At 37.9% G+C, this 14822-nt stretch overlaps 1 protein-coding gene across 1 annotated transcript in view; it reads left to right on the forward strand.

Moving 5' to 3' along the window:
- The window catches only part of LOC114365463 (netrin receptor UNC5B), a 69810-nt gene extending 56341 nt beyond the window's left edge, over positions 1–13469 (forward strand). The window contains exons 8-12 of the mRNA XM_028322045.1: positions 7595–7732; positions 8189–8336; positions 8783–8904; positions 10631–10864; positions 11095–13469. Coding sequence (XP_028177846.1) covers positions 7595–7732; positions 8189–8336; positions 8783–8904; positions 10631–10864; positions 11095–12269 — 1817 coding nt within the window. The 3' untranslated portion in view covers positions 12270–13469. The remainder of the gene's footprint in view (positions 1–7594; positions 7733–8188; positions 8337–8782; positions 8905–10630; positions 10865–11094) is intronic.
- The last annotated feature ends 1353 nt before the right edge of the window (positions 13470–14822 follow it).

Here is a 14822-nt window from a genome sequence, read left to right on the forward strand (position 1 = left end):
GTTGATAAGTTAGGGATTATCGCTTGATTTAACATGTTTACTGTCGCACCTTATCCAAATCCGTAAACATCAAAGTATAAATTTTACATTATGATTAAGCGAGATAATACATTGATTAATAGTATTGACTATAATAGGAAAGTTAAACATTCACATTTTGATTGACGCTCTCGCAAACAATTGTAAAAATCAATTTATATGCAATGCAAGCATCATTATTGGAGGTGGGTCCAGTAAATGATTTGTTGTGTTTCCGCCGAGTGAGCGCAGCGGGTGATCGCAAACTGCACACACGTATCCCATCCCTGCTGTCTGGATTGAAGCTTTATCTAATGTAGTATTAAGGTCTATTTTTGGATCGAATAGTTTTGTCGGAGAATTTAATTCCGCAAGGCCTCCTACCACGTTATGGGCAGAACGACAAGGGCTTGCAAATTCGGATTGGTTTTCGTATCTGCGATCTCTGCGGCCGACACAAAATACGACTGGCACAGACGAATGTTTACACATTTCAAAATTAATCCGATAAGTGCGTGGTACATAAATTAATAAGAGTGTGGTTTTGCATATGGAAGGAATAACGGATGTATGATTTATGGACTACGAGTAGTATCGGTTAACCGAAGTGCTTAGTTGGAATCAATGGGATATTTACTGGTATATCTGTTACGGTCAAAGTGATAAATGTGAAAATTATGAATAATCGCCGGTTATTATGAATAATTACCGCATGATTTGGTAAATGTGAATAATATGAGGTTATTAATGTGTGTATAAAACTAAATAGGCGGCTTACTTTAACCTATTTTTCACTTTAAATCAAAACATTATGTTATAGGCATCATGGAAAAGTAATATTATGCAAGAAACATTCCAAACGCATTATGCCAAATTATATTAATATATGATATCAAAACGTTCAAAACTTTGGCTATACACGAGCACGTACACAAAATGTTGTTTTCTTTTATGAAATTTGTTAGTACTAAGGTTGAATTATTAAATAATCACTGTTAAATGTGATTAATTTATCACTTTTACCGCGACTGTCGGTAATTATTCATAATAACCGGTTATTATTAATAATTTTCAATTTATCACATTAACCGTAACATATCCACTTCGGTGTTACGCGTTTTCGTAACACATCCGTGTTTACGCTAAGACTTAACGGATAATCTTTCGTTTTTCATGAACCCGCTAGATCTTGACAAGTCACGTTTGATATATTACTATGTTTGAATCATAACAAGAAGTGCTTTGCTGTGGAAACAGTTTGCTACTTTTTCGATATTGATTATGGTACATTATCTGGCTCAGGTACAGAGAATCGTTTTGCTGCTAATCTAAGACATTAAATGTATGTATAATTAGATAAAAATCAGTTATTATTATAAAGAATTTTGACTTACATTATAAAGATTTAAAGGCGATTTAACTTTAAACCATAGTTTATTTTTAAATCAGACACCCAATTTAAAGTGTAATCAATTGAAAAAGCAAAACTCTAGTATTTATACAATTTATCCTAAGCCTTAATTTAACATGAAAGCTTTACAAATCAATTACGATTCTGATCGAAAATTAGCAATTTAGTTTAATGATGATCGTGCGAGTATCCAGAACATAGATAGGCAGTAGACTCTCTACGTTTAATAAGATATTTACATAATATCTCGTAATGGATTCCGAAAAATGCCTTAGGTAATTGATCCCTAGGGGCTACGCACCCTTCACCATCACCCGTACCAGCTGTTAGGGTAGTAGAAAAAATAGCGTAATCGGAACGAAACAGACGCGTCTAGACGTTCGTAGAAAGACACTAGAAATATTATTATAACATTTTTAAAAGATTTAAAGAAACAATAAATAACCTCCAAAAATCAGCATCAGATAGAATTAAAGAAGTCTCATCTTGGAATACCAACAGTAACAATTAGTTCATAAGTATCAATCGTCATTATTCTTCTTCTTGTCGTGTCGACAACAAACCAACACAGTGTCAGCCCAAAAGTCCGCCGTCCGTCAGCAGCATTCATTAAATCTTCCTGCGTGCAGTTGCTCGAGCACTCAGGGCACGACATCATGTGCTTCATCGACTGGGGAACAAAACGGTCAAATAGTCATTTTAACAAATCGTATTAGGTAAAGTGAGCGAACCTACTTAATTAAACCGGCATTGTGGTCGGCACATCTGAATTTTATCATCATTTAATCGAAGTTTGATATGTGAGCAATTGAATGTCTGTTATGTGAATTAATCGAGTTATTTGCAGTGGGCTAATGTAATTGGAAGTCTATTATTAATTTATTGACCATATTTATTAGAGTCTCGTTTAAAATAATTTTGTTGATTATTGTGAAAGGCCTCCCACTAGGTGGATTGACGATCTGGTGAAAGTCGCGGGAAGTACCTGAATGCGGGCAGCATAGGACTGGTCTTTGTGGAACTTATTGGGGAAGACCTTTGTTCAGCAGTGGACATCATTTTGCTAAAATGAACGATAATGTGAAAGTGATCACCTAAGGCTGCATTAATTTTACATTAGGTGGGCATCTTAAAAAGGCAAGATAAAATCCGCATGGCGTTGACAGTAATTTTGAAATATTTATTGGAAAACCAGGATGTATATTATTTGTAAAATCATCTTCTTTTATTATGTTGAATGTAACAAATTCAGCCTTGTCTGCTTATGAATGTAAATAATAAAATGCTTATCATGTATTGATTATAAGCTTTGAAAACTTTGCATTTGTGCCTTTTTGAATAACTGATTTCTTTTACAAAATCAGATGCGCTTGTAGTCTTATATTTTGCTACTCAAGCATGCAAATTATAAATTTATTCATCGCCTCGGTCATAATATGGGTAATCCGTTTTTATATGGAGATATCTTATCTTCAAGTAATATGCGCATAACATACAACCGTTTAGCATGCAAATAAAACTTCACCATACATATTAGGGGTTTTTCATAATGTTGGAGCTGTTTTATCCGACTATGGGGAAACAAAAAGGAAGTAGTACCTGTCATTGTTATACACTCGACATCAAATAAATCGCACCTCCCGCGACAAGCATTTTCAAACGTATGCTTCCCCACTTCCCACCAATATTGGCACCATTTGAAAGCCTAGTTCTAACCTTCATTTCATTATGGAAAGGTTTTTACCCCAAAAATGTGTCTTTAGAAGGCTCCAGAGTCACTTCTTAAAAAAATAGGTAGTTACGCTAGAGCCAACTTTTATGGCTATAAAACTGTTAAGTTGGGATTAATCGCTATCCATCTGTTAAAGAGGACACGTGAGATCATTATTTGGTTTTATAACCATAAAAATTGGTCTAATTGATCCCATAGGTGGGCCCAAAGTGAGGTATTTTTTCAAGTCACATTTATGGTATATGTTAATCATTTATTAAGAAATTAAATGTGTTTTTCTTTAAGGATATTTATTGGGCTTTCAAATAACACCAATATTGTTGGGGCACCATGATTGTGTCAGAAGAAAATCGTTAAAGTTCGCGTCGCGGAAGGTGCGGTTTATTTGATGTTGAGTATATTATACGAGAACATATTTTCGTAATTATGATCGTTTATTTATTTTCAGTTGAAATATACTCGTAATTTACTGTTTGTGTCAATTTGTCGATGATTATATCTTTAAAGAGATTTCATTATTAATGTAATTAACATTATTTAGTTAAATAACAACCTGTCATCATCCACCCACACTCACTATAATGTCACTTCGTCAACGTCAACAACTGGAATTCAAATTAAAAAGCAATCAAAGTAAAGGAAGGTGCAACAAAGTTATTTTGCGCCACCGTGTTTGGAGGGTTTGCTCCGCTGCGGTCTAAAATTATGTTAATGTGCTATTGAAAGGACTCTCCGCTAACTTTCGACCGACGCGGCGGCGTGACATGATGGTTCAAAGGTGTACAATAGACACAATTAGGAAAATAACTTTTAAGGATAATTATTATCGTTGATCATTGTTATTTAATCAAGGCGTAGTGAGGCGGGTCGTTACATTCCCTCTAATATGGTCGAGTGAAGCGATGGCTGGTTCACTCGTCATGTCTGTGAACAGGCGCTGCTTTCGGGGACTGGTCAATCCAAGTTATTCAAATTTATGTATGCGAGTCATTTCTACTAGTATCTTAATATGTAAGTCTAGATATTAGCACGTCACTACCTTGTTTAATATACCACGCAATCTTGTATACCCATTCTTATAAGATACACCATACAAGAATGCATGGTAAATTCAGTGAACTGCTCCTGAATCGAATGTACCTACTACTACTATTTATATTTATTTATATTAACCGGCAGACAGTGGTGACTGAGTTTGTTGCGGCGCTTCTTCTCAGCACTTGCCAAATGTTGGTCTCGAAGCGCTGGTAGGGTAAAAAGATTATGAGACATGTAGAGGCTCCTTAAGAGCAAAATGACGATTTGTAAGAACTATTTATTAGTCTAAACAAATAAAGAAATTTTGACTTTGACTTTGACTTTAAGGTTTAAATATACCTACCATAAAAATATCTTCAATGTTTAGTTAAAGCACCCATTTTTTACCCTCAGTCTTATATTACGCTCACGGTCTCTGTTTTTCCCTGCAAAAAAAAAGACTTTTTGTTACAATTCAGCATTTATTTCAAAGCCTATTGATCGATCAAGAATCCTTCACTTACAAACTGGACTAATATTTAAGCTGAAGTCATCGTTGCTGGCACCAATTTCGTAATTTCATGAATTAAACCGAACCCAATCAATGGACCCAAGCAGAATAACTCTCGCACTCCTTTCCATTTTAATTGTGCGTAAAACATTGGCGATGGTAATCGATACCGAGTTATCCATTCAAATGAGCCGATGACTTCATCGAAACGCACACGATCGAGGCAAGAATCGATATTTACATCTCGATTGACTCTTAGTTAATTAAAAGGTGAGATTTCGAATCGATAACTCGGTAAACTGTCCCAATAAGCATAGTTATCGATTTTGGATCTGGAAAATCGAGAAAGAAATGGTCAATTTGGTATTCAGGGTGTTTAAATGATTGAATTTTAAGCACGGAAGTTGATAAGATAATCTTTATTGCAAAACTTGTTTTGAGTTTTATCCTAAGTTTCTCCAAAAGAACTGGCATTAACAAGGAAGTACAAATTGCTTATGATATATAAAAGTAAATGAGTAAGAGGTTTAATTTTTAGAAAGTATTGCAAAACCCAAAGTATCAATAAAAAGGTGCAGGTGTGATCTATGATGAAAAAAGTTTGGTTGCAAAGCAGATGCCTATTCCTTGTACCATGAGATCTTGGCTTAAGGTTGTCTGAAGTATGATAAAGTATTTGGTACAGACAGGGCGTATGTCGACCATGGAGTCATGTTGGATAGTTAGTACGTGTTTGGTTCTAAAGGTAACATAAAAAAAGCAGAAAGAAATGAACAAATTGAAATAAATCACTTAAGTATTGTATCGAAGATCGAATATTTTTACATGCTAAAGATGTGTAATATCGACCAATTATTTAATATCCAACCCATAACATTATCTGGAAACGATCGTTTACTGTGCTCGGCGAACCATAACTGTCTTGTTCAAGTTTATTATTTCGTTTGTGGTCGGTGTACATTTCATTAACGTTCTGAATCCGATATGGATGAAAGTTTGAGAACAGCGAAAACAGTTATGTATCAGATTTTAAATCTAATTATCATAAAATATTAAGATACGGGACTATTTTCACCTCTCGTTCCCTCCGCTGCAACTCCTTTGTAGCCAGGATCTACAGCTTGACCGCAAAACCCAACCAGTGAAGGTGAATTTTGTCCCTGGGAAAGTTAAACTGTTAATGGACCCTCAACGAAATTAATAAAAAAAAACATAAAGGAGTTCGAAGTTAAGGTTCGACTTCGGATTCGCAAACGGATTTGCACTGGAGGGAAGTCGAAATATTAAAATGTTTACTAGTTATGAGGTGGAGTAAAATTCTGGTTAAGATTGAGGTCAAACGCCCATTCTCTAAAGAGAGTAGGGGCACTTCTCATAGATGCTATCGCCCGTATTCACAAACGATGCTTGCTTAAGTGAAGCAGCAAATCGAACGCACAGCTTTGAATAGAGATCTGTGATTGGTTCGTGTGTCTCTGTACGTCCACGCGCACTGTGAGACCTTATAGTATTGTTTGTGAATACGGGCGTATATTCTTTACTAAAGTATACCAACATAACGAAACTAGGTTTGCAACCTCGTCAGTCAAAACACCGACAGTCGATCTCAGCGGGGGCACAAAAACTATAAAGCAAACAAAATTTATGAACTACACCTGTATGTGATAAGCTCTCTACACTTTACGAGTTTCCCTATAAAAAATGCTGAATACATCATAACTAGCGGTTGCCTATTTCCTAGGCAGTAAGGTTCAAACTGATGTTTCTCACTCGGAGAAACTTAAGCGTTTTTTGTGTACTTTCTGACAGGTAGTGTTGTACGAAATGTCGGAAATTAAAACGTGTTTTTATTGTCATTGTGATATAAACTATAGTAAATAATTATGAAGCTGCTGGTATAATAAAGTAACGTCGACTCTATTTCCATACGAATAAATATTTCATTTTAATTTACAGGCAATACCTAAAAATGTGTTCGTGTAGTAAATTCAGTAGCTACATACTTAATAACGATAAAATAAAGCTACAAACTGCAGCTCAATATTTTAATTCCATTTCCATTAGGTAGTTAAATAAATTCTAAAATGTAAAGTAAAAAATATCGCGTGTAACATAATATTATGTTGTATCAGCAATGCTAACGGCATTAAAAGTTAAATAATAGGTGCCACAATTTTTACAGTAACTAAGTCAACATCGATCGCTAAGCTATCGACACGTCCACAGCACTACCCCGTGGCATGTTACTTTAATATTATTTATGTCATCGCGTCCCAAAGTTTACGATTGTATTTGCGGCGCATTTTTAACGAGAATCTTTTTCTTTTTCTTAGGAAAAAACACTGTTAAACTCGGGTGCTCTTTTTATGTGCATGTGTTGAAAATATTTATGTTTTGTGATGTCAGTTTGACAGTAGGTACACTTGACTTTAATTAAGTTCGAGCCGAAATGATAACTTTCACGTGCTCTGAGCTGAGTCAGTTATGAGTTGATATTTTTGGGATATCCGCTGATCAAAAACATGCGCGCAAGATCATTGCCATTCATTTTACATTTTGAAGTCAAGAGTTTATAAATTTAAAATCAAACGCAGTCTTTGTGCTTTTTTACCAGTTTTTTGGTGTGCAATGCAAAGCTTTTTATCTTGCTAAGTGTGTTTAGTTTTTGTTAAAATGCGAAGAAAATGTTTTACTTTCATTACTCTATTTGATCAATGACTTGTAGGTAGATATTCTTGATTGTGCCCCACACAATTTCATAATGAGAATCAAAAGAATTGCAAAAACTTGGAATAGCAGAATCAGCTAGGAAGCGCTCTCTCTCTCTTGCTCGGAAGTTCGGAAAGGCAGAAATCAAAAACTAAAAAGACAAACAAAATTCTAAATACGATGTTTTCTTCAACAGTGGCCGCCCACAGCGACGTACCGCTGTACATCGGCATAGCAGTGGCCGTGGTGGTGTTCCTGGCTGGTGCCGCGGTGGTGTACAAGCTGCTTCAGAGGAAGACCAGGGACCACTCCTTGTATACCATGACGAGGACCGGTAAGTGATAGACCGGTGTAGTATAGGTCTATTCTTCTGTAAAAAAAAGTTTCAAATAACGCGACAAAATTGATTGTCTTTTGCAGTAGGTAGGTACTTATGCGATCATTATTGAAGCAGAGTTTGAGTTTATATTAACGAGCATTTATTTATTACCTATCTTACGATCGTTTTTTATTCTTGCCACTTATTCACGTGGGGTTCCATAATGTCGAACCACTCCTTCAGAATAATATACAAGTATGTCCATATTTGTACAAAAATGCACATCAGACTCTATAAATCGCTTCTATTACAACCGCATAAGTTCTCTAGCTTGAGGCGGTGCTGTAGTCTGATTGAATCTAAGTTGTTGTAGGTACTTTTAATGTTCAAATGCCAGGGTAAATAAGCGTTCGACAATGTGATTAACCTACGCACTCGTAAGCAAATCTTAAAACCCCGTCAATTCCACAGATTTCCAACCAGAAATGTACCCCACGGTGGAGAAGCAGTCCCTCTCTTTGGCTCCGGACCTGATGCAGCACCGGCCACCACGCTATGAGCACCCGCCGCCAGACACGCGCGCCGAACACCACTATGACGTGCCCCATCTGACCAACAGGTTTGTATGAACTTCCACACTGACCAAGGGAAGTCGAAACTTAACTTCAAACTCGTCCTATGTTCTTCTGATTAATATTGTTGTGGGTCCAATGACAATTTAACTTTCCCTCGGGACAAACTTGACCTTTTTTTTTTTTTTTTTTTATGCTAGCCAAGGCAGGTAGGACCTTTACTGGTTGGGTTTTTATTGGTGGTCAAGCGACATGGCTACACAGGAGTTGCAGCGTTAAATTTCCTACACTAATTATGTTAATATGAATGTTTTCATTCATTGTTTATCACTATTTTGTACCACATTTACCGCAATAAAGAAATTCTATTCTATTCTATTCATCTTAAAATGGCCATTATTCTGGTCTTTCTGAAGAAAAAACATTAATTAAAGTAAATACTTCTTCGTTATAAACATTAGTCCCATAACTAATATAGCTTCTTTTCCCACAGCTACGCGTCGCCTGTAGACCACCAAGTGACTCCATGCGCATCGAGCAAAGGTCAGAGCGACGACTATGACAGCAAGCCGTACAGCGAGTCCGAACATTCTGCGTCCAGCTGTTTCACTAGCTGTGAGTATTACTATAAACCTGTTGCATTTTGACTTGAGATGAGAAATCGTTCTTTTGTTTTAGCCAGTCGACTGCTAGACAAAGGGCTCCCCCAAGAATTTTCATAACTACCGGTCCTTCGCTGCCCGCATCCAGGTTCTTCCCGCGACCTTCAACAGATCGTCGGTTCACCTAGTGGGGGCCTGCCCACACTACGTCTTCCGGCCCGTGGTAGCCACTCGAGAAATTTTCTGCCCCAACAGCCACCGACAACTTGGGAAATAATGGTTTACTGTTAAAATTATCACCGTTTTAACCTCCTTAATTTATTTGTGTCATAAGGTAACTTTTATCTAGGTAGGTTGAGACCGGTCATTGTGGTTGTGGAAATACTTTATTACATAAAGTATTTAGTTTATAATTCCAACAGTGAACTGAACGAGAGATAGGCCAAAGACAAAATTCATTATTTATGCAGTGGTTTGGAAGTGAAAAAGTTGTAACTCCCAAATAATAGGTTGAATGAAACTCATACCACTATCTTTTAACATTGTCACTTAATTTCCTAATTTCGCAATGGAAGTAATATCCCTCAAGAGGCAAATTAGCGGTTCTATAACAATAGTTTGTGAAAGTCAAATGGTTTAGCTACAAAATAGTCCTGCTCAGTTCATAATTTAGATCTTATCTGCTAGAATGGCACTTTCATTCCGTTATTAACTAATCCAAGTCGGGTTCCCGTTGTTTCTAATTCTCAAATGACTGTTTTATGTTCATTAAGTTATTGCTCATAAATATCTAGGTTTGAAATTACAGTTAGACGGCGTACTAGGATTGTATTTATTAATGAGCTTGATTTGCGTCTGGTTTTGTTACAAAATATTATTTGATCATTCAGCGGGCCATTGCTATTTAGAGGGGCTTTGTCCCCTATTCGAGGACGTTGTTATCAGTGGGACATTGCTGTCCAGTACGACGTTGCTATCCAATAGGACATTGCTATTCAGTGAAGTATTACTACTATCCAGTAAGCATTCATCTAACAGGGAATTTCTTTGCCACCCAACGAGTCGGTGCTATACAGTGGGGAATACCTATCCAACATGCAATGATTTCCTGACCCCGCTGGTCTATCATTTGAGAGTAAAAAAATAAATAAAAAACCTATCGCTCTCTTTTCATTAACATAACATTAATCCATACCTACATTGAGTTAAAAAAAATTCGCTTAACTAATCTCAATCTGTATTATCCACATCAATTACTTTTGATTTTATTATAGCCAATTTGAATATTAGCGTCAGATCGATTCTCTGAATCAATTAACTGCCTACATTTTTCAACGTCCTTGTTACAAAGTAAAACAAGCCGTACTTATTCCGGTTACTCGAAGTACCGTTTCCAATTTATATTATGTTTCAAAATAATGAACAAGCTCGCCACTTTGGTGAATTAGATAGACATCTGTTCGGACTACGGGTTGTAGTGTACACCTGCTTTTTAAACGGGCGACAGTTACATCTGGTAATGAAATATGTTTGAACGCGTTTATGTTTAATAATGATTTTATCGTTTGTGGAATTGAATAATTAATGCATTTTTATTTGCGTTTTACATCACGCATTTTTTTATTTTAAAAAATTAAAGACAACATCACTGTGTGTACACAAACAACTACTTATCACCTGTAGATATTCAACGATATCTGCTCGTTATACAAGAAGTATAACAACAGTCTTTGTTGCAGCCGGCTCCATGTACGATGCAGCCAACGAATCGGTGACTCTTCAACTCGCAGAGCTGGTCTCCAACTCCCCAACCTCCCAGTCCCTATCAGTCGCCTCCGCTGGTGCAAGACTCGCCCTACCAGCAGCTGGCGTAGCTCTTTCCATCCCTGAAGCCGCCCTCAGCAGGGGCAGACGGGAACAGATGTACGTCGCCGTCGTCAAAGATGACAGATACCGGCCTAGACTCGGCAAAGGTAAGCAAATTATTGAAATTACACCACCATCACCCCTAAGGCTCACAAAAAACAAGCAAACGACCTTTCAAAGCCGCAGTTTTTGCGATTATCACAACCTATTTTTAAAGCCAATTTAAATACGCCGGGAATCAAAGAACTATAATTACGTCAAGTAAAAAAGCCAAACCGCTTTGGGCACGAGTCGCAACACATCGCATTCAACTAAACCGCTTTATTTTCGCCCTCAGGTATCACGCAACTCAGCCCGGTAGTTAAATGCGGACCTCCACGCCTCCAATTAAATAAGTCAGTAATACTACAAATACCACACTGCGCTAGCCTCAAACATGGGTTCTGGAACCTCACTCTGTACGCGATAGATCACAATAACGCAAAAACCGATAACACGCAGCCACAATGGAAGAAAGTCGTCAGCCTCGGCCAGGAGACTATCAACACGCCAGTGTTCACGCAACTCGATAACGATAAAATTTATCTCGTCACAGACATGCTGTCGACTTTTGTCTTAGTTGGCGAAAGTTTCAACGGGAAAGCCGTTAAGGCGCTCCAACTTGCCGTATACGCGCCTGCTAATCTCAACGAAACTAGCTCCGAGTACAGCATTAGGCTTTATGTGTTCGAAGACACTCCGTGCGCGCCCTATTACTGTCAGGAGCAGGAGAAAAAATTAGGCGGAGTTCTGCTCGAGCGCACCAAAACGCTGCTGTTCCAAGACGGCGGATCCAATCTGTGTTTAAATTTGGAACACGTCAGCCCCGGCTGGAAGGCGAAGCCCGGCATCGGCTACCAGGAGATTCCCTTCAATCACGTCTGGAGTTCCAACTACAACGCACTTCATTGCAGCTTCGTTCTCGAGCGGACGCACGATTGCGACAATATTGACTTTAGCATTTCCGCATGTCAAAGGACCAATCCGTCGTACAAACAGACGTTCCGAATATCCCTTGAGGACGTTCGGAGTCGATCGCCGCGGGGGCGTTCACCCCGCGCCGAATCTCAGCGTAGTTTCAACATAACCGAGAATCTTTTGGAGGCTCGTATGTGCAGAAGCGAGGAGGGGGGCGACGCTAAGAGGAGCGTTACGGTGAGCGAGGCGGGAGTCACGGAGTGTGCAGGCGAAGGCCCATTTAAATTAAGTGCTCGAATAAAACGGCAGCTATGCGCAATATTGGATCCGCCGAACGCTCGCGGCAACGACTGGCGCGCGCTGGCGTCGCGGCTCGGCGTGGATCGGTATACCACGTGGTTTGCGACTAAGAGCTCGCCGACCGAAGCTATCCTCGAGCTATGGGAGTGTCGCGAGCGCGGCCCAGGAGCTACCGCCTCCCTGGCCACGGCCTTGCGACAGATGGACCGCCACGACGCCGCCGACCTACTCCAAGGGAGACCATCGTGGTTATGAATCATCAGGGAATCCAACCTCGACTTCAACTGAACGAGGTTAGATCATTGTGAGTGAAAGACAGTTATGTGGACGGTATGTTGGTAAACTAATCTGTAGTATAAATGTTACGTTAGAACAACTATAGTTTCGTAGGCCGACGGCCTATTGTAAAATCGTCGTAGTATATTTTGTATAGAATACTATGCTGTAGATAAGCGATGGGGAATTAAATTATATTATAGTAGCAATAATAGTGCCTACAATTGTCTTTTAAAGAAACACTGCCAACCGTTAGTTGGTGTCGGTTGATTATTTTGTTAATTTTTATAAGTGTTTGAGTGTTCATTACAATATCGAAAAATGTATCGCTTAGTTCTATGATTATTTGCTTTGGTGATTAGTTTTTGTGCTTTTTGAGTATTCAATCTTGTGCCAAATCTCGGATGCCACTGCACTATTTGGCAATAATCTAAAACGTTATACGCAATTGATCGGAGCTTATCGTTACGATGTAAAGTAGTGTTTTATAATTTCGTACTTTGATACTCTAAAGGTCCACTTTCACAGTAAATATGTGGACTTTTGAATTAGATTGTATTTCATTGCATCACGTGCTTACTACACTTGCTTCCGTACCATGAACTCTGGAAACAGCTAAATACTCAATTTTGATAGATTTCCCAACTTAGAACTCTATAAAGACGTCACTACTAATCCATTTATTAGAAAATCTCTATTACTCTATGGAGTTTTGGTCTGAAACTATATTCGCAACTCACTTGGAAATTATATTATCTTGCTATAGGGATACTCGGGCAATTTTTCGGGCAATAGCTGCTCAATTTAGAGCTATTAACAAACTGCAACAACTGTTCTAAATTGCTCAATTTTTGCTTACTATGACGTCACTACAGCGTTTGTTCTAAATTGCTCCACTTTTGCTTGACCTATGACGTCATTGTAAGAGCTCATGGTACGGTCGCTCCAATTTAAGTTACAAATATGGACTACACTTTAAAAGACTTGAGCTGATTGCATTTACCTTTGACTGTATGAAATCATGCTGTATTGTAGTGTTAGTAGAGTCAACTTTATGAAACCGACCGTGAAGTATATCTAACTTGAAACGTATTTTTGAAACAATAGAATTCCAATTCGAATACAATGTTACACAAATCGTATATAAAATCTATATACAATTTGTGCAGACTCGTATGCGATATGTATTTCGATTAGTGACCGACCGAATATTCGTTTTCGTTTTCGTTTTCGGCTATTTTCGGCCAAAAAATGGACATTCGGCCATATTTTCGTTTTCGGCCAAAAACCAGCCGAAGCTTCGGCCAAACCGAATATCAGAAATACGTGAATAAGATGGTGACGTTTATCAATATCAGACTTGAACGAACGCGGTATTGTCACACTCTTTTGAAGTTGTGAAGTGAGGTTACGTTGTAAAGGGTGTCCAGCGAGAATTTTCCAAGTTCAAAATTGAATACAAATAAAACCAAGGAGTTTTCATTAAGTTCAATTGTTTCAAAATAGAGTCTAATGCGGATTTGAAATACGCCATGAGTCACTGGTCGGGAGCCTACAGAGCGTTCGCAGTTGAGCAATAAGTATTTGAAATGTATTGTCGAATGATCGATGAATGTCTGATACCACAACTGCAACTGCATCCCGGTCAACTACGTAACTCTATTTCAGCAAGAAGGTGTCTCACCACACACGGAGATTACCTCGATGGAGACACTGAGGACTATTTTTTTCAAATAAATGATCAGCAAGTACAGGGACATACCCTAGCCGCCTCGGTCACCAGATCTCACACCATGCATGCGACTTTTTCTTGTGGGGATATCTCAAGTCAATAGTTTACAGCAAACAATCCTTAAATAATTCAGGTTCTGTAAGAAAATATCCGCCGTGAAGTTGCAGGAAAATTATTAGCGCGATTTGCTCTCGCATAGTTGTGAATGTAAGGGTCCGGCTATGAGAGTGCCTATAGTAAAACGGGTATCATCTAAGACATTGCCTATAAAAAATTAAATTCGCATTGTTCAACTCCAGTTTTGCATTTGTAATAGATAATTTAAAAAAAACATTAATTTATTTGTATTCATTTTTGAAGTTGAAAATTTCCCACTGGACACCCTTTATTTCTTCTTCACTTCCCAATATTTAAATATACACCGGATATAATATTATACTAAGAATTCATGATTAATTTTTTTGTGTTTTAATGCCGGTTTTCTTTAATCAATCCTTATCAAAATCAACTGTCAAACGTCATTATGTTTTTGGTCAAAACATTAACGGTTTTCAAAGTTTTTACATAATTTCAGATTGAAATTTGAGAGTTGAAGGTCATTTTCGTTTTCGTTTTCGTTTTCGGCCGAAAATGAGACTGCAGCCGAAGCTTCGTTTTCGTTTCCGTTTTCGGCTGAAAATCCATATTCGGTCGGACACTAATTTCGATTGCTTTCGAAATGCGACTCCAAAATTTTGTTGTTTGATTAATCATTCAAAATGTATCCTGGTTATTATTATTTGGTCTTGTTTCATAACGTT

Source organism: Ostrinia furnacalis, unplaced genomic scaffold (genome assembly GCF_004193835.3).
Source record: "Ostrinia furnacalis isolate ACB-3 unplaced genomic scaffold, ASM419383v2 OfSCF7591, whole genome shotgun sequence".
NCBI classification, from domain to species: Eukaryota; Metazoa; Arthropoda; class Insecta; order Lepidoptera; family Crambidae; genus Ostrinia; species Ostrinia furnacalis.